The sequence below is a fragment of the Salmo salar genome, chromosome 09, assembly GCF_965601325.2.
Source record: "Salmo salar chromosome 09, fSalSal1, whole genome shotgun sequence".
Classification (NCBI taxonomy): Eukaryota; Metazoa; Chordata; class Actinopteri; order Salmoniformes; family Salmonidae; genus Salmo; species Salmo salar.
The window spans coordinates 40823297-40839008 of NC_138299.1; the positions used below are offsets into that span (position 1 = coordinate 40823297).

The following is a 15712-nucleotide window of genomic DNA, read 5'->3' on the forward strand; positions in this document are numbered from 1 at the left end:
GTCTCGTCGTCCTATTCAGTCGTTTTCAACGCGAAGTCAACTCCGTTCCTTGAAGCGCATGTGGACGTAACGCGAGACGAAGCTGGTTTTTCCAACTCCTCGCTCTCCAATGACCACTTTTAACGTGTACTCTGTGCATATACTAAACCCCCTGCCATGTTCAAAAATCTACTGCAACATCAGGCTTGTTGTAGGCTCGTGATATAAACCAGAGAATGGCTATACTTTCTTTTTGCTGCATGTGACCAATACAGACAGGCGTCATGAATGAATGACACGGTACACGTGAAAAAAAAAGATTTAATTTATTCTAACAAAACATATATCCTTCAGAATCTAAACGACAATGACTTTGTTCTGCACTGCTATATCGGATACATGTTTTAAACAGAACACCTACTCAACTCTATGAAGCCATTTCTATCAAACAGCCTATTCATATTACTGATGATAATACCCATTGTTTATTACATTGTATATAGTGAGATCTTAACAATTGTGAAAAGTAAGAATAATGTTGTACAAACCCAACAGTCACAATAAACAACACATTTATAAATTGTTAAATAAACTTTACATAGTAATGCCTTTAGTAAACTAATCTGAATCGTTACCAAAATAGGATGGATACTACATACAGTTCATTCACAAAACAAATGACATTCAAATGACATTCAAATGACAATCTATTACATTTTTGGCAATCATATTATATTCTAAACTGGGTGGTTTGAGCCCTGAATGCTGATTGGCTGAAAGCTGTGGTATATTAGACCGTAAACCACAGGTATGACAAAACGTTTATTTTTACTCTTCTAATTAGGTTGGTAACCAGTTTATAATAGCAATAAGGCTCCTCTGGGGTTTGTGGTATATGGCCAATATACCACGGCTAAGGGCTGTATCCAGGCACTCCGAGTTGCGTCGTGCGTAAGAACAGCCCTTAGCCGTGGTATATTGGCCATATACCACACCCCTTCGGGCCTTATTGCTTAAATAGAAACTGTTGCAAGTATGGGTTTAGAGGGCTGTTTATAAAATATACAAACTTGCAATTGAAATGAGAGACATAAAAAAATATATATATATCTTGTGTAAATGGAAGCATACAGGATACATGGCACTTGAAAATCCTTCTGGTTTTGTTTGCTACATTCTTACAGTAGGTATTGTATCAGTATCATAAGTTCATTCTGACGTTATCTGATGAGGACAGATGCGGTAATAATCTTTGTTCTTTTTTCAAAATATAACACACACTTGATATGAGCAAAACAACAAAACACATTAATCTAGAATATTTTACATTTACAGGTTATTGTTCTATTAGTAAACACAGGCCTACACAGCGCATATATCATTTATACAAATATTTGTGTGAACTACATGTGGGATAGTCTGGTAGCATTATAATTGATAAACCATCTAATTTCAAGCGGTGGAAGTTTGCCTTTATAAAAACAAGCAACAAACACAATCATTATTGTAATACCTGATGATGCTGAAATTTACACTGTATTGTACCCTGAATAACTTCTACTTAAATTACTTCAATAGGTAGGACTATCTTATCTTTTTGTTTTCCTAATAAGCACAAAGCCTAGAGCAAGTTCAAAGCTTTTCATCTCTTGCATAAACATGGAAATGCATTTTGCGATGGTTAAATCTTTGTCTTTTCTCCATGATATTTGCTATACAACAAAAATACATTTTTAAAAGTGTGCCTTGTGTGTTTTTGCTCACTTTTGTCCATGTAAGCACAAACACTTTTGCTCGTAGATTTCATGAGTCAACCAATATAGTCCAGTCAGCCACTCAATAACTTATTCAAGACATTGTTGCCATTTCTTACTGGTCATTAAATGGAACACAAACAATATGCTACAAGTCATCAGCTACAAAATGGCTCTATATTATTCTACTATATCTACAGTACATGTTCACAGAGTTGAGGAGCTTTCTTTGTAGTCCTTCAGAATGACGGAGGCATAGTTCGGAGGGGTGCACAATATGGACTCGGACACGGGTGAGGTGTTGTGAAAAGGGCTCCCCATGCTCGCTGTATCACGGAACGGAGAGGGGGGCATCAGGGCCATAGAATCCTCCATGGCTGATTTGATCTGAACAACGTCGTCCTCTTCTTCTTCGTGAATCAAGCCGTTGTCATACATATATCCATGGAGGAGGCCAAACTGTTCCTCCTCCTCCTCTACCTCCTCCTCCTCAATCTCCTCAATCTCTTCAATCTCTTCAATCTCCTCTTCTATCTCTAGGGTGGAGGTGGGTTCCTCGTCATCAAAGGGGCCAAGGTCTAGTTGCAGGGGCAGGATTGCATGCTGCTGGATGAGATGAGCCTGGTGGTACACAGGCCTGCCATGACTGCTCCCAGACCGGCCCCCAAAACCACCACCGCCCCCACCAGCCATAGGGCCAGGGCCGGGCAGACTGATCATGTCCATATCATTGAGCTCAGGGATGATGAAATCACTGTTGTACTGTAACAGTAGGTGGTCCGTGATGACCCTCTGTTGGGGGATCACTCTGCTCTGTGGCAGGGGCATGTGCTCAACAGGGGGATAATATTCAACCACCTCATCCACCTCTTTCATCGGCCCACTGATGGAGGGCATTATCTGCCCGTGGGCCATCATGTGCGGACTAAGGGGAGGGTTGTATCTGACTAGGTCGCACTCGTCCTCCTCGGCTACGTTGTACAGAGTTTTGGTGCTGAGGTCAGAGAACTCCATGGCCATGCTGCTGCCTGTGTTATGGTAGGTGTTAGTTAAGGGTCTGATGACAGCCATCTGATTGGAGCATCCTGCTTCCTGTCTCTTCACGTGCACAGACAGTCTGTGCCAATTGTGCTCCCCTTTTGGAGGATGATGTCTTGCACCTGGTTCAGACCATGACACAGACTTTCCATTAGAACTATAAACAGAATAAAGATGGCTGTTAGCTCTTTCACAGGAACTCAGAAAAGTGAAGACAACAACAGCATTTCTGGTTCATGTAAAAATACATTTTATTTTTAAATGAACGTTAAAATCAGATCAATTCTATGTTGATGGTGACGTTTTGGGTTGAACTATACCTTACTGAGGATTGTATATCTTTATTTATATATTCAGATGAATGTATTTCCAATATACTATAAACCATTATGCTGTGGTACAGTGTATCCTGATAGTACTTATGTGTATGCTGGTTTTCATTATATTCAGCAACAGATCAAATGTTAAGGTGTTTTTTAATTGAGCATTTGACCTGGATCTGGCATAATATACTCTCTCTGTGTCCCAAATGGCACCATATTCCTTACATAGTGCAATACCTTTGGGGCCTGGTCAAAAGTAGAGAACTAACCTACATAGGGTATAGGGTGCCATGTGGGACAAAGAATCTGAGAGTTAATTACTGTAAGACAAAAATCAGCATCCCAGTGGTACCTCAGGAGAAAGGTCTGTACTCTCAAAGTGTCTCAGAGTACGAATTCTGATTTAGGATCAGGTCCCACCTGTCCGTGTAATCTTATTCATTATGATATAAAAGGCTAAACTGATCCTAAATCAGCACTCCTACTCTGATACTCTTTGTGAATATGGACCCAGGATTACATCAACCTACTTCTCAGAGTTCTTCTTCCGTTGGAACATGTTGAGCAGGCTGTTGCTCCGGCAGGTGCCGTCGCCCACGTGCATGCGCACGGCATCCGAGGTGGTGAACGCGCTGCGCACGTTACGCTCCGGCTTGGCGAGGATGATGTACATCTTGGGCGAGAACATACAGCCCAACGCCACGGTGACGCTCAGGCTCACGGAGAACGACGTGGTGATGATCTTATAGTTGGAGCCGAAGTAGATGGGGACAAACGCCAGCCAGATGATACAGGTGGTGTACATGGTGAAGGCGATGTACTTGGCCTCGTTGAAGTTGGCCGGGACGTTGCGCGTTTTGAAGGCGTAGTAGGTGCAGCTCAGGATGAGCAGGCCGTTGTAGCCCAGCGGCGCCACCATGCCCAGTGTACTGGTGTTACAGATGAGGTACACCTCCCTGATGCTGGGGTAGGACTTGACGGGCATGGGCGGCTCCAGGATGATCAGAGTAACCTCCAGGGTGAGCTGGACACTGACTAGGAGGCCGGCGATCACCAGCTGATTATACAAAATAAGAAGAAGACAGGTTTTATATGACGTTTTTCAAGATCACAGACACACCAAAGACAAAAAAAATGATGCGTCTGAAATAACATTATATTCCTTGTAGTACTCTATCAATCACCACATTCCGGAGACACCTGAAACCCCACCTCTTTAAGGAATACCTAGGATAGGATAAAGTAATCCTTCTAACCCCCCCCCCCCACCTTAAAAGATTTAGATGCACTATTGTAAAGTGGTTGTTCCACTGGATATCATAAGGTGAATGCACCAATTTGTAAGTCGCTCTGGATAAGGGCGTCTGCTAAATGACTTAAATGTAAATGTAATGTACTTTTTACCAGAGCCCTGAGCATGCCCTAGAGCCCTGAGAAGGCCCTGGTCAAAAGTAGTGTACTGTGTAGGGAATATGGTGCCATTTCGAACGCTTCCAAAATCAAAACCGAACAGATGAATACAAAAAAAGAGACTAAGGAATAAATCTATATAATCACCTGGGCCCAGGCGCTCATAAAACGCGGCTTCCTGGTACAGATCTTCTTCTTGCTGCCTGCCAGGATGCGTGCGATGCGGTTGGTCTTGGTGACTAACGCTGAGTAGCACATGGAGGCCGAGAGGCCCACTAGGAGGCGCTGCAGGTAACAGGAGGCCACGGTGGGCCGGGCGATCAGGGTAAAGGGGCAGATGTAGCCCAGGAAGATGCCGGCCAGGATGATGTAGCAGAGCTCGCGGCTGGAGGACTTGACCACGGGCGTGTCTCGGAACAAGACAAAGATGAAAGTGACGAAGGAGGTGACTAGAATGCCCAAACAGGCAAACACCACCTGGACGATGGACTCTGGGTTCCCCCACTCCAGGTACCGCAAGGTGATGGGCTCACAACCTGGGGAGAAGACACAGATAAAGAGAAAATGTGTGAGACCTTTCTCTGAAGAGGTTTCACTAGAAACAAAGGACAAAGACTCTAATGTAATAGGCGAATGGGTTGATTCGTCGATGGGTTGATTGGTTGATTTAACCTAGGTCCTAGTCCAATATCTTTCAAAGTATGTCTTACCTGACACTTCTTAATAATTCAATATTAGGAAAATAACTCAAAATCACAAAGGTAGAAACCAATAGTGGGTCGAAATTAGAATGCTGCCCAGTTGCCCAGAATGAATGCTTCCCAGAATATTATTCATTAAACATGGGTAGTCTATAGAATTTCACTTTCACCAAATCAACCACCAACGAGCCTGTGTGACCGCTGCCTCCAGTTTGAAAACACACCAAGAATTAAAGTAGGTTTTCAGCTCAACTATAAATAAACCCCCTCTCTACTTAGGGAGGGCTAGTGCACGGCACAGCTAGCCATGGGGAGGGGAGGAAGAGACAGGCTGGAGTACAGAGCATAACCATGGGAGGGAAGGGGGAAGGACAGGACTGCAGCAGGACTCATTAAATCACTGCAACATACCACTGGTCCAAGCATCCAACATCACAACAGTATCCATTCACAGACACACCTAACTGATGCCAAATATTTCACTGACCAATTTTATATCAACATCAAACTGCAAAAACTAAATAATCAAATAAGGTCATTAAGTAGTTTGTGTTATGATAGTTAAAATAATTGCTATCTAAACAAAATATTTATTTTCACAAAGCTGTTCGCAATTATTTTTGGGTCAGTATTGTCGTTTCATGTCTAATGACTCTGGCCTAAAAGTAAGAAATGTGAATGAATTTAAAGGAGAGCGTCTGAAGCGTTTGAAGAGCTTGAAAGCCCTTTTGAAAGTAGAACGGGTAAGCATCAGCAGCAAGAGAGAAGTAGGGCTGTCTGCAACACGTTGAACATGATTAATGGTGCTCTGGAGCCATAGGGACACCTCTGAAAATAGGACAGCAGTATAGGACAGGTGGGTGATATACTGCTGCTACTAACCATTATGGATGAATAAACTCTGTTGTGCTGAAACTAACTGTTGTCCTGTGAAGGTTTTAGGGAACTGAACGTCAACATAACGGCGTAATAACCCCTGGGGGAATGGAGCTTCCCCTGTGAATGAGATATCTGCTCTGATCTCGAAAATATTATGCTATTATACAGCTGAACAGAAAGGCAAAGCGAAACACGTGAGCAAGGAACTCCATCTAAATATTCACTGCAAATAGACAATAGGCTGTAGGCCTACTATAATGTCAGGTAATAATACACAAGATATATACAATGGTAGATGATAATATATGGCATAGAATCCTCTGATGTACTGTAACCAGGTGTATTTTGGCCCTCATTAGCTGTGTATATATATAACAGCATACCCTCCTAACAAAAACAACAGCATGATGGCACTGTTTTGCACCCTTTCGTTTGTTCCCATTTAGCCACAATTCTGTAGATATGGAAGAGAGAATGGCTGTACCTTCCAGTTCGGGGTCCGGCCACCAGCCCAGCTCGCAGGTCCTGCAGGTGAACTCATCCTGGACGATCTCGTTGTCTTTACAGGGCGTACAGATCCAGCAACAGCTCACCTCTCCCTTCCTGATCACCTGTATCCATCAAACACATTGAGTGATTGTATGTATTAGATCATTAAAAACACCGACAGACAGGATGAGATAACACTGTTAGTGTAGCCGCTCTACTTACTCCCCTAACTCATACAGCCGCTCCCAGTTCACTCCCTACCCCTACCCCTACCCTTCCCAAAGGCCCTGCAGGGCCTGTATAGGTATAATCAGGGTAGTGGTGGAGAGTCAACCATATTTCTTACACCTTACAGATCTGCAAACTGAAAGGTTATTGCAGATTGCTGATGTGTTAGTTGGGCTAACACAAGCTTTCACAAAGACAGATTGATTTTAATTACCAAATCAAATGCCAGTGGGCGTCCTAGTGTTAATGAAAGTCAATGGATACATGAATAATACGGTTCAGTAGCATCAGTGTGTGTGTGTGTGTGTGTACTGTATGTGCTATTGACCCGCACCTTGATCTCTCCCTTGGAGCAGGGCTCACTGCAGACGGAGCGGACCATGTCACTGCGGTTTATCTGCATCATGTAGTCATCGATGCTGAGCTGACCCTCGTGCCACGAACCCACGTTGATGTAGTCGAAAGCACCAGGCTCCACATACTGGAGGTTCATTATTTCATACCTAACAGAGGAGGGACAGGTGATTTGATGAAGATCGTTGTTGACAAAGCTTAGCACATATAAAATATCTTAGTGCATATAAAATATCTTAGTGCATATAAAATATCTTAGCACATATAAAATATCTTAGCACATATAAAATATCTTAGTGCATATAAAATATCTTAGTGCATATAAAATATCTTAGCACATATAAAATATCTTAGCACATATAAAATATCTTAGTGCATATAAAATATCTTAGCACATATAAAATATCTTAGCACATATAAAATATCTTAGCACATATAAAATATCTCAGCACATATAAAATATCTTAGCACATATACAATATCTTAGCACATATAAAATATCTTAGCGCATATAAAATATCTTAGCACATAAAATTTGAAACTTGCATTTGATTCAAGTGTACATAGACTTATTTTCATTGTGAAAGGGAATGCAACAGATTAAATTATATTAATGGTCAGGGGACTTTGGTTTATTGGTTTATTCGGATTCCCATCAGCTTTTGCCGAAGCAGCAGCTGTTCTTCCTGGGGTCCTCACAAAGAACATATAACATGACATGTAACAAAACACTGATAGACAAGGGCAGTCACACAAACTTCAAGTACAACGATATACAAACAATACAACTAAAGAATAATACATGTGTAGAGTGTGTGTTAGAGTGTGATAGAGTGTGTGTGTGTGTGTGTGTGTGTGTGTGTGTGTGTGTTAGAGTGTGATAGAGATGTGTGTGTGTGTGTGTGTGTGTGTGTGTGTGTGTGTGTGTGTGTGTGTGTGTGTGTGTGTGTGTGTGTGTGTGTGTGTGTGTGTGTGTGTGTTAGAGTGTGATAGAGAGTGTGTGTGTGTGTGTGTGTGTGTGTGTGTGTGTGTGTGTGTGTGTGTGTGTGTGTGTGTGTGTGTGTGTGTGTGTGTGTGTGTGTGTAGAGTGTGATAGAGAGTGTGTGTGTGTGTGTGTGGTGTGTGTGTGTGTGTGTGTGTGTGTGTGTGTGTGTGTGTGTGTGTGTGTGTGTGTGTGTGTGTGTGTGTGTGTGTGTGTGTGTGTCATTTCACAGTCCCTATTCTGCCATGAGATGTTGTTTTATCTCCCTAAAATGAACTTTGGGATAAATATATATATGAAGGAGCTTCTCTTCTTACAAAGTTGACAAGTACATGTATTTGATATGTTTCAGTAGAATTGATCCATAATGAGCTTCTGGGAACATCTTTCTAATCATCTGCAACAGTATTGTCACTGTCAGGGGATTTGTGTTGAATACAAAGAGTTGCTGTACTGGTCGGATTCTAGTGCAGTCATCTCGCTCTAAGGCACCAACTTCTTAACCATTAGATCAAGAGGAAATCCCATCTTAAGCCGGGGCCACACTGGTTCTACGTCTTATGACAGGGCTATGCCACCACGAGAACGTGACTCCAAATCACCTGGGCTACACCTACCTGCCAGGCGTGTCCCCATTCTCATCGAACCACACGTCTTCTCCAGACACCCCAGTGAAGGAGGTCCTCAGGAGGAACTCCAACAGCTGGCTTCCATCGATGGGGTCCATGGCCTCACACAGTCCCACATGGCCGGGGCAGAGGTGGCTGTGCATGTCATGCAGACCCTGAGCCATGGCGTAGATAGCGTTGATGACAAACCCCATCTTACTGTCCTGGACATAGTTGTCCTCCAGACTTTCGTAACCTGTAATTAAAACATGAAATGAAGATTAGGGATGGATTGTTTTCCTGTAATGGAAAGAAAGAAAGTGCTACATGTTTCAGTGCTGCAACCATTATACAACAATAATATAACGCTACAATGCTATGCAATACAAAGTGGAATAGATATTCATAGCTGAATATGAAATAAACAATCATATTTTTCTATTATCACATTTTTGGCAGCATAATACAGACTGACATATTGCAAAAGAAGTATAGGTTGTCCAAAGACACATGCTTATTATTATTCTTGGGCAAATTTGTTTATATGGATCCACATTAACTTTCGATAATTTTAGGCTATGGGCATCAGAAGGACACACTGTTCTGTTCTGTTCTCTTCTGCACTGTACTGTTCTGTTCTCTTCTGTTCTGTACTGTTCTCTGCTGTTCTGTACTGTTCTGTTCTGTACTGTTCTGTTCTGTACTGTTCTGAACTATTCTGTACAGTTCTCTTCTCTGCTGTTCTGTACTGTTCTGTTCTGTTCTGTATTGTTCTGTACTGTTCTGTTCTGTACTGTTCTGTTCTGTACTGTTCTCTTCTGTTCTGTTCTCTAATGTTCTCTTCTGTTCTGTTCTGTCCTGTACTGTTCTCTTCTGTTCTGTACTGTTCTGTTCTGTACTGTTCTCTTCTGTTCTGTTCTCTAATGTTCTCTTCTGTTCTGTTCTGTCCTGTACTGTTCTCTTCTGTTCTGTACTGTTCTCTTCTGTACTGTTCTGTTCTGTACTGTTCTGAACTATTCTGTACAGTTCTCTTCTCTGCTGTTCTGTACTGTTCTGTTCTGTTCTGTATTGTTCTGTACTGTTCTGTTCTGTACTGTTCTGTTCTGTACTGTTCTCTTCTGTTCTGTTCTCTAATGTTCTCTTCTGTTCTGTTCTGTTCTCTACTGTTCTGTTCTGTTCTGTTCTGTCCTGTACTGTTCTCTTCTGTTCTGTACTGTTCTGTTCTGTTCTGTACTGTTCTGTTCTGTACTGTTCTCTTCTGTTCTGTTCTGTTCTCTACTGTTCTGTTCTGTTCTGTTCTGTCCTGTACTGTTCTCTTCTGTTCTGTATTGTTCTGTACTGTTCTGTTCTGTACTGTTCTGTTCTGTACTGTTCTCTTCTGTTCTGTTCTCTAATGTTCTCTTCTGTTCTGTTCTGTTCTCTTCTGTTCTGTTCTGTTCTGTTCTGTACTGTTCTGTTCTCTTCTGTTCTGTTCTGTACTGTACTGTTCTCTGCTGTTCTGTACTGTTCTCTGCTGTTCTGAACTGTTATCTTCTGTTCTCTTCTCTTCTGTACTGTACTGTACTGTACTGTACTGTACTGTTCTGTTCTGTTCTGTTCTGTACGGTACTGTTCTGTTCTGTTCTGTTCTGTTCTGTACGGTACTGTTCTCTTCTGTAATGTTCTGTACTGTTCTCTGCTGTTCTGTACTGTTCTCTTCTGTTCTGTACTGTTCTTCTCTTCTGTTCTGTACTGTTCTTCTCTTCTGTTCTGTACTGTTCTTCTGTTCTGTACTGTTCTCTTCTCTTCTGTCCTGTTCTGTACTGTTCTTCTGTTCTGTTCTGTACTGTTCTTCTGTTCTGTTCTGTACTGTTCTCTTCTGTCCTGTTCTTCTGTTCTGTTCTGTACTGTTCTGTTCTGTACTGTTCTGTTCTGTACTGTTCTGTTCTGTACTGTTCTGTTCTGTTCTGTACTGTTGTTCTGTTCTGTACTCTTCTTCTGTTCTATTCTGTACTGTTCTGTTCTGTACTGTTCTGTTCTGTACTGTTCTGTTCTGTACTGCTCTCTTCTGTTCTGTTCTGTGCTCTTCTTCTGTTCTATTCTGTACTGTTCTCTTCTGTTCTGTACTGTCCTTCTGTTCTGTTCTGTACTGTTCTGTACTGTTTTTCTGTTCTGTTCTGTACTGTTCTTCTGTTTTGTTCTGTACTGTTCTCTTCTGTCCTGTTCTTCTGTTCTGTACTGTTCTCTTCTGTACTGTTCTCTGCTGTTCTGTACTGCTCTTCTGTTCTGTTCTGTACTGTTCTGTACTGTTCTTCTGTTCTGTACTGTTCTTCTGTTCTGTTCTGTACTGTTCTTCTGTTCTGTTCTGTACTGTTCTTCTGTTCTGTTCTGTACTTTTCTTCTGTTCTGTTCTGTACTGTTCTGTACTGTTCTTCTGTTCTTTACTGTTCTGTACTGTTCTGTTCTGTACTGTTCTTCTGTTCTGTTCTGTTCTGTACGGTTCTGTACTGTTCTGTACTGTTCTGTTCCGTACTGTTCTGTACTGTTCTGTTCTGTACTGTTCTGTACTGTTCTGTTCTGTACTGTTCTGTACTGTTTTGTGGTTTAGGGCATCAAAGAGCAGGCATTATATTATGGCATCAAAGAATTCCTGTTACCATGGAGCCACCAAAAGTTTTGTATTTGCAAGTCGCCCTTCAATTAGGTATAAATAATGGTGATATTATAATTAATTGACAGAGGAAGAAAATCTATTATTCTAATGTATTCCTTCCTCCCTCGATCCATTTGTATCCTTTGTTTGCCAGAAATACAGGGCTCGTGAATGAAACCGTATTCTGCCATATGTTAAAAGATGGAGACTGCAGGGTAACACTTTGATGATTTACAAAAGGTATAGTATTTGAAGAGAACAATATACAATAGGTCCAGGGCCACCCTAATGGATTAACAAGCGTTAAGCAAGCTAGAAGCAGTATAAGTAGCACATCCCGTTGGTGATCTTATACTACAATATCTCAATGTTAATAACAGTATCCGGTACAGAAAGTGATCAACATTAAGCATCAAATAAACAATTGTGTTCATATCAATTTGTAAATCCAACAGTTCTGCAGTGATTGCTCGGTATTCAGATGTGTTTGTTTGTAGTCGGGCTTGTGTTCTTTTTTTAAATCAATCAGCTCACTGAGTGATACAAGTACTAACAAATACACCAACGATAGATTGGATAGGGTTGTACTGGATAGTGGCAGGCAGAGTGAGAGTTATATTCAGTTATATACCTGATGGTGCCCCATTTAGAATGAGTCCTTGAGTTTGACCCTTACTTACTTCACTAACTTTTCACTCTTGATAAAGTAGTACGTTACAAGCATACAGATAATCACTACTATTTCACTTTTCAAGTATATCAGCTGTTGACCATGTTTAGTTTAATATAAGATAATAGTAATAACAATATATGCCATTTAACAGATGCTTTTATCCAAAGCAACTGACGGTCATGCATGCATACATTTTACGTATGGGTTGTCCCGGGAAACAACCCCCCTGTCTTGGTGTTGCAAGCCTCATGCTCTACCAACTGAACAATTGATCATCTTTTTTTGTCCTCATCTCATCCTACTGATAAATCTTGTAATGTCATGAAACCTACTACTTAAGTGTGTGTACTGTATGTACACACTGGCATCCATTCTAACACCACGGTGTCTTAACGTATTGGGCCGAGGTCCATATAGGATCATGCAGCATGTGGTTCTACAAGGCAGACCAGCCAGTTGGCATCTCATCTAATGCTTTCAAATGTTATTGGGCTATGTTTTATACAGCAATCTCAAAACCAGTTGTTGTGATCTCACTGCAATGCATAAAACCACCCCAATAGCCTTATATAGTAGAGGTCAACAGATATACATTGGTAGGGTTGAATTTCAGGGTTGCTATGACTCTGATTTGGTCTCCATGCAGCCTAGGAAAAACCGTCTAAACCACAAAGGGTAATAACTTCCCATCAAACAAATCCTAGAGTTGTCTCTTGATAAATCACAATATCAGTGGACCTCTATGTATATTGCCAGAGTGACGTGCTTTACGAGATCATTCAGATAAAATACACACTCACCATCTTGGAGCTCTATGCAAAGAAACAATAGATGTGACTCAACAGCAGACTATAACGCTGTCTCTGATTATCACACATGATCAATATCCCTCTCATACATAGGAAGTAGAGAAACTTAGAGCTTGATTTGTGAAATGAGGTGGAAGAGGAGTCTTTCTTGTCAAAACAAGTTGGATATAGATTGGAAAAAAATAGCAACAGCAGATTGACCAAGGAAACAGGACATGTAAAAGAGAAATGTAAATTCATGCTAAATATATATTTTTTAATCTATACTGTTGCATGCAGTGTATATATACGTTTACCTTCAATACATTGTTTTTGACAACAAAAATAAGTAATTTCTATAGAATTCATGACTAGATTTGTACCCGACTCGACAAGCTTGGGTTAAAAAAGTAAATATACAGCTAGCTCAAAAGGAATATAAAAATGCAACAACAAAAAAACATTTTGAAAACATGCTTTCTGAGCATTGTTTCAAGTGATCAATATAGCTTTAGCTAATTAATTAATCTTGATTATAAAAAAAAAATTGTGAGATCAAATGTGCTATGATAATTCAATTTACCTAGATCATCTTTGGTTGGCCAGGAGAATGTTTCAGAAATAAAAAAACAAAACATAATATTATTGTATGGCTCCAGTAGACGCACAGAAATGTCCACCCTAAAGTACGCATAATAGAAGAAATATATATTCGTTCGAGTTTCATGAAGCTTCTAGACTTTTGAAACAAAAATACCAAAATGATATCAAATCTAAAAATCTTAACGTAGTTATTGAGACAACATCAAGTATACCATGTTAGTTTACAATGTAAGTCATCAACCCTTCTGAAGAAACCATTATTATACACTATCATATCTACCTGAGCAGTTTTTTATGTAGTTCATGTTCTCCAGCGGGTGCCCTGGGATGCGGCACTGGAACCTGTACTGCCAGAACTCAGGGAACCACGGGTTCCTGGTGTTGGTGTGGAGGCGAAGCTTCAGGAAGTAATCATCAAAAGACGTGACCTCCTCCGACTGTAGCTTCACAGTGATCCCGCCCACAGCCTCCTGTTCATAGCCCTCAACCACCTCATCTCTATCTGCCCAGCCATCACTGTGGAGAGAGACACAGTAGCATTGTAGTAACATCACTGTTAGGACAACTCTTTACCACCCTTAAATGGATGGTCCTTTAGAGCGTTTCAATGGGATCCTAAAAAATATGTTTGGAATGGTTTTACATGAATCTGTCAGGGACTGAGACAAACGTTTTTTCTTTGCCTACATCGAAGAGACACAAGTCGTAGAGTCTGAGGGATGTGGCAAGACAGCATATTCAAGCGTCACAACAAAAGCTGAAGCTATGGTGTGACAAAACCGCAAGAGAAAGAGAATTGAAGTCTGGGTGTTACTACTCTTACCTTCTGGGACAAGTAAAGTGCTTGCCAAGTAGCAAGCGCCTCATAAAGTGGTCAGCAAGACAGGGCCAATATAACCTATGAGATTCTCTGTCTAGGAAAACTGTGTCCCAAACAAAGAATATTGCAGAGCATAACAGAAGTAAAGTTAATGAATATAGCCTCTGTGTTGCGTGCACTCATGTCATAGTTTAGGGACACAATAACATCACAGTAACATCATCATAGCCTCTTGCTCGAAGACTTCCACCACCTTATATCTGTCTGCCCAGCCATCACTATAGGGGACAGGACAGCTGAATCAGTATCATACAGATGTAGGATCTTAATTTGAGCCAGTTGCTATAGCAGTAAAATAATCCTGCAGCAACAGGAAATGTGAATTATTATGTGGATTATAATTAATGGACATTTTTGTAGGGGATGATACATTTTTTGTTAGGGAAAATCAAGTCTGAAATTTCAAAGTGGAAATTACAAACTTTAGGAGCCTTTTTAAAACTCAAGTTTCCATTTCCTAAATTCGTAGGAAGTGTGATCAAATTAGTGATCAAATTAAGATCCGACATCTGTAATACTTAGAACTACACTCCTTGCAGCCTTGCCAGGTGAATATGCTAATGATACAAAAATGTAACAATTGAATGAATGTCCTCCTCCCTTCTCCAGCATGGCAACATCACCAGTATATAGCCATCTGTTTCACAGCACTACACACACACTATGTGCCAAGAACTTGCTGCTCTGACGTCAGCACATAGAAGTCATCACACAAACCATAGTAGGAACAAAACACACTCAACGAGGCCAAATCACTTCGATGTGGGACACATAGAATTGTTGTATTGTCTAACCTTTACATAGACGCAAGGAACCCAATACACCCAAATCAAAGACAATGACAAATGTCATGTCAGCATTCAATGAAAGAGCCCTCTGGTATTTAGAAAAGGCCTCTTGTCTCCTAGAGAGACCACACACACATGTAGAGTGCAAAAAATGGATACTCTACTGTGCTCTACTCTTCGATACTCTACTGTGCTCTACTGTAGTCTACTCTACTGTACTCTATTCTACTCCCCTCTACTGTACTGTACTGTACAGCACTGTACTATAGTCTACTCTACTGTACTCTCCGCTACTCTACTGTACTGTACTCTACAGTACTCTACAGTACTGTACTATACTGTACTGTACTCTACTTTAATCTACTCTACTGTACTGTACTCTATTGTACTGTACTGTACTGTACTCTACTCTACTCTACTCTACTCTACTCTACTATACTATACAATACTGTAATGTATTCTACTCTAATGTACTCTACTACACTGTACTGTACTCTACACTCTAATCTACTGCACTCTACTGTACTGTACTATAATCTATTGTACTCTAGAGCAGTGGTTCCCAAACTTTTTATAGTCCCGTACCCCTTCAAACATTCAACC

General features: G+C 40.9%; 1 protein-coding gene across 2 annotated transcripts in view; it reads right to left on the reverse strand.

The window, feature by feature from the left end:
- Positions 1 to 286: 286 nt before the first annotated feature.
- Positions 287 to 15712, reverse strand: part of LOC106611317 (metabotropic glutamate receptor 1) — a 47890-nt gene continuing 32464 nt past the window's right edge. The window contains exons 4-10 of one of the 2 annotated variants that reach the window (XM_014211372.3): positions 13722 to 13957; positions 8755 to 9001; positions 7136 to 7304; positions 6569 to 6695; positions 4652 to 5040; positions 3625 to 4151; positions 287 to 2928 (exon numbers count right to left, since the gene is read on the reverse strand). In XM_014211372.3, the coding sequence (XP_014066847.1) occupies positions 1941 to 2928; positions 3625 to 4151; positions 4652 to 5040; positions 6569 to 6695; positions 7136 to 7304; positions 8755 to 9001; positions 13722 to 13957 (2683 nt within the window). In that variant the 3' untranslated portion in view covers positions 287 to 1940. The remainder of the gene's footprint in view (positions 2929 to 3624; positions 4152 to 4651; positions 5041 to 6568; positions 6696 to 7135; positions 7305 to 8754; positions 9002 to 13721; positions 13958 to 15712) is intronic. The other variant, XM_045723669.2, reaches the window with a different exon arrangement.